This window comes from Buceros rhinoceros, unplaced genomic scaffold, assembly GCF_000710305.1.
Source record: "Buceros rhinoceros silvestris isolate BGI_N320 unplaced genomic scaffold, ASM71030v1 scaffold24819, whole genome shotgun sequence".
NCBI classification, from domain to species: domain Eukaryota; kingdom Metazoa; phylum Chordata; class Aves; order Bucerotiformes; family Bucerotidae; genus Buceros; species Buceros rhinoceros.
The window spans coordinates 22,527-25,215 of record NW_010430103.1 but is presented as its reverse complement, the minus strand read 5'-3'; the positions used below and the strand labels follow the sequence as shown (position 1 = coordinate 25,215).

At 41.3% G+C, this 2,689-nt stretch overlaps 1 protein-coding gene across 1 annotated transcript in view; it reads right to left on the bottom strand.

Annotated features, from left to right (window-relative positions):
* The window catches only part of DCP1A (decapping mRNA 1A), a gene marked incomplete at its 5' end in the record, with an annotated part of 31,361 nt that overhangs the window by 6,896 nt on the left and 21,776 nt on the right, over positions 1-2,689 (bottom strand). Inside the window, one exon of the mRNA XM_010142916.1 lies at positions 2-250. Within this exon, the coding sequence (XP_010141218.1) occupies positions 2-250 (249 nt within the window). The remainder of the gene's footprint in view (position 1; positions 251-2,689) is intronic.

Sequence of the window (2,689 nt, the reverse complement as noted above, 5' to 3'; positions counted from 1 at the left end):
CCTGCTGATTCAAAGGATTGGCACTGGCTTTAATGCTTGGACTTTCGGATTTCCCTAGCGATTGTTGTATTGCTGTTGACTGGTCAAAGGAAAAAGGCAAGAGCAAACTCTGCTGCTCTCTGGCAGAGGTGTCAGTCTGCAACTTCTCCATTCTCTCTGGATTGGGATATGGAGCTGCGGGCTGTTCCTTTGGTACAGAGGTTCCAAACAGTTCCTCCAAAGTCAGATGCTTCTGCCTTGACTGAAATGGCTAGAAAGAAGGGAAAAGGAAGTTTTCGGTTTAGAAATACACCCACGGTCTATTACAATTTTCAGAAAACTATAAAAGCCAACTAGGTTAAATACATTTCAAATAGTCTGGATATCGAGTGTGCTCCATTTATAGGAATTTTTAAACCAATTTCAGTTTCAGGGGATATGCTGTCTAGGTAGGCTTTTTCTCTACAGCCTCCTATGGACAGTCAGTGCACTAGTAGTGAAGAAGGTGAAGGCTACGGATTCTGTCATTAAGATGGCACCTGCCATCATCAATCAGCCCTAACTACAGAAGGCACTTAGGAGGGGCGGAAAAGAACAAAGAAGCCGAAGAAAATCCACACATGGCCTAAAAGATGGGAAAGACACCTGAAGACACACAACTGATCTCGCAACACATGCCTGAACAGTTCTTCTAACCCTTTCCATCAACAATGCCATAGATGTTACAATAGGTAAAAGAATCTGTATAAACAAACACGTGTGTATATAGATCTCCTTGAAAAATGTGTCCTCTAGTCTCTCCTAAAAATATATACATCTAGCCTACACCACTGACATTGTTAAAAACATCTAACTTTAACAATACCATCCTCTCACTATTTTGCTGAAAATATTTAAAAATGTGTTTAACTAAAGAGAAAAGAAACAGCTATTAACAGCCTTAATCTCCAAATTTCCCCCCCCCTTTTTTTTTTAAGCTTGCACAGGACCAGGAGTTATATAAAGCAGCTGGACTAAACCACAACATTCTGCTCAGCAGACCGAATGGCCTGCAGCACAGCGCCAGTGTATTCTGATGGGGTGCTTAAACAAAGATGATATTCTGCAATGACAACTACTGTACCATGACATTGCCATGCTAGCTCCGATTTCACTAGCACAGATAACAGCAGTAGAGGCACGGCAGCACAGGTAGCATGCAAGTCGCCTAACAAAAAACCTTGAGCTTGCAATTATGTTGACTTCTGCCCAGGTTACTACCCTCATCTGACATTGTCATTGCTTTTTTAGCTAGCTTAAAATCAGGCACGATTTCATTTTGCAGCTGAGACTTTCATTCTATGGTTTATAAGCCTTGTTAATTATGTTAGGAATTCTTCCTAGAAAGTTGTACTTCTCTCCATTGATCTCACTGCTCTGGAGACCTGTCTGTCAACTGTAAAGATTCCATCAAATGGGGGGGTGGGGAAGAAAATCACTATTCCATCTCCTTTCAGACTCAGCTTTTCACTCCAGTATGATAAATTGACTAGCTTTCCTTTATCCAGGTAATGAACAGAGATCTCTACCACGGTCTGATCCTAGTTAGACTGTCCTTTACATGGATACAGTCTCAAAACGAAGTTCATTTCCAGCTTGAAGTTTGAAACACATCTTTTGCCCATCCCATCTCTGGCTGAAGTATATTTTGAGCCTATCATCAACTCAGCGTGTTAAAATGACCCGTATCAGCAGGGGCTGCAAAAAGGCAGTGCGGTCACTTCACTCGATAGGAACAGTGTGCTCCTTAGAGGGTTTCTCCAGAAAACATTTCGGATATATTTAAAGATGAATTAGCAGTCAGAACTGGCACTATGAAGTTTAATTTCACTGTTCTGGTTCAGTTTTGTCCACTGCTGGCACAAAAGCACTTCACAAAACAACAGATTTTCATTTGGAATTGCCAACACAAAAAACTTGAAATTCAGAATATCACAGAGAAGGCATTTATTCTCAAATCTGCAACATCTTTAGCATGACATTAGTGTGACATTTTGGAGGGGGTTTGGGATTTCACTGTATTTATCATATGTAGACTATTTTTTAATTTCACTGCTCACCCGTTTCAGTTGAATGAAAAATGTATTTTTACAGTTGAAATGTTTTTCCAGTAGTCTTCCAGTTAATCACATTTCTAATAATGTGGACAAGAACAAACATATTTGAGCCCAGTCAACCAGTTTCACAGAACTATTACCACTTATGTTACCCAATTAATTTTTCCCAGTATCTCTGCAGCTTTTATTTTAAACAGCTCAACAGAATTAAGACTATGCCATTTTACTTTCACCTGTTCTGCAAATCAACTGTTTCCCTTTAATTTCTTCAGAGGCATTTGTTAGAATCTTAGCATTCTAATTTTTCCTTTACCAGTTATTTGGTTTCTGTTCTGCAATCCTGTGTGGTCAGGTGTGGCACTTCAGCCCGTTGCGTACCGTCCACATCAAGTGACCCGAAAGAAAATTCCTCCTTTGACAGCCAAGCCTCGGGCAACCAGCCACACCACAAGCGGCGCCGGCTGCCAGGGGCCAGTCTATCGCTTGTGCTGATCCAAAAGCAGGGGAGCTGCTGAGGGGGTGGAGTGTGGTGATAGCCAGTAGTCCCAGCGAACTCCCCACATCCCATTTTAATTCATTAACTGTTCACAGCCCATCTCCTAAAACAGATTCCT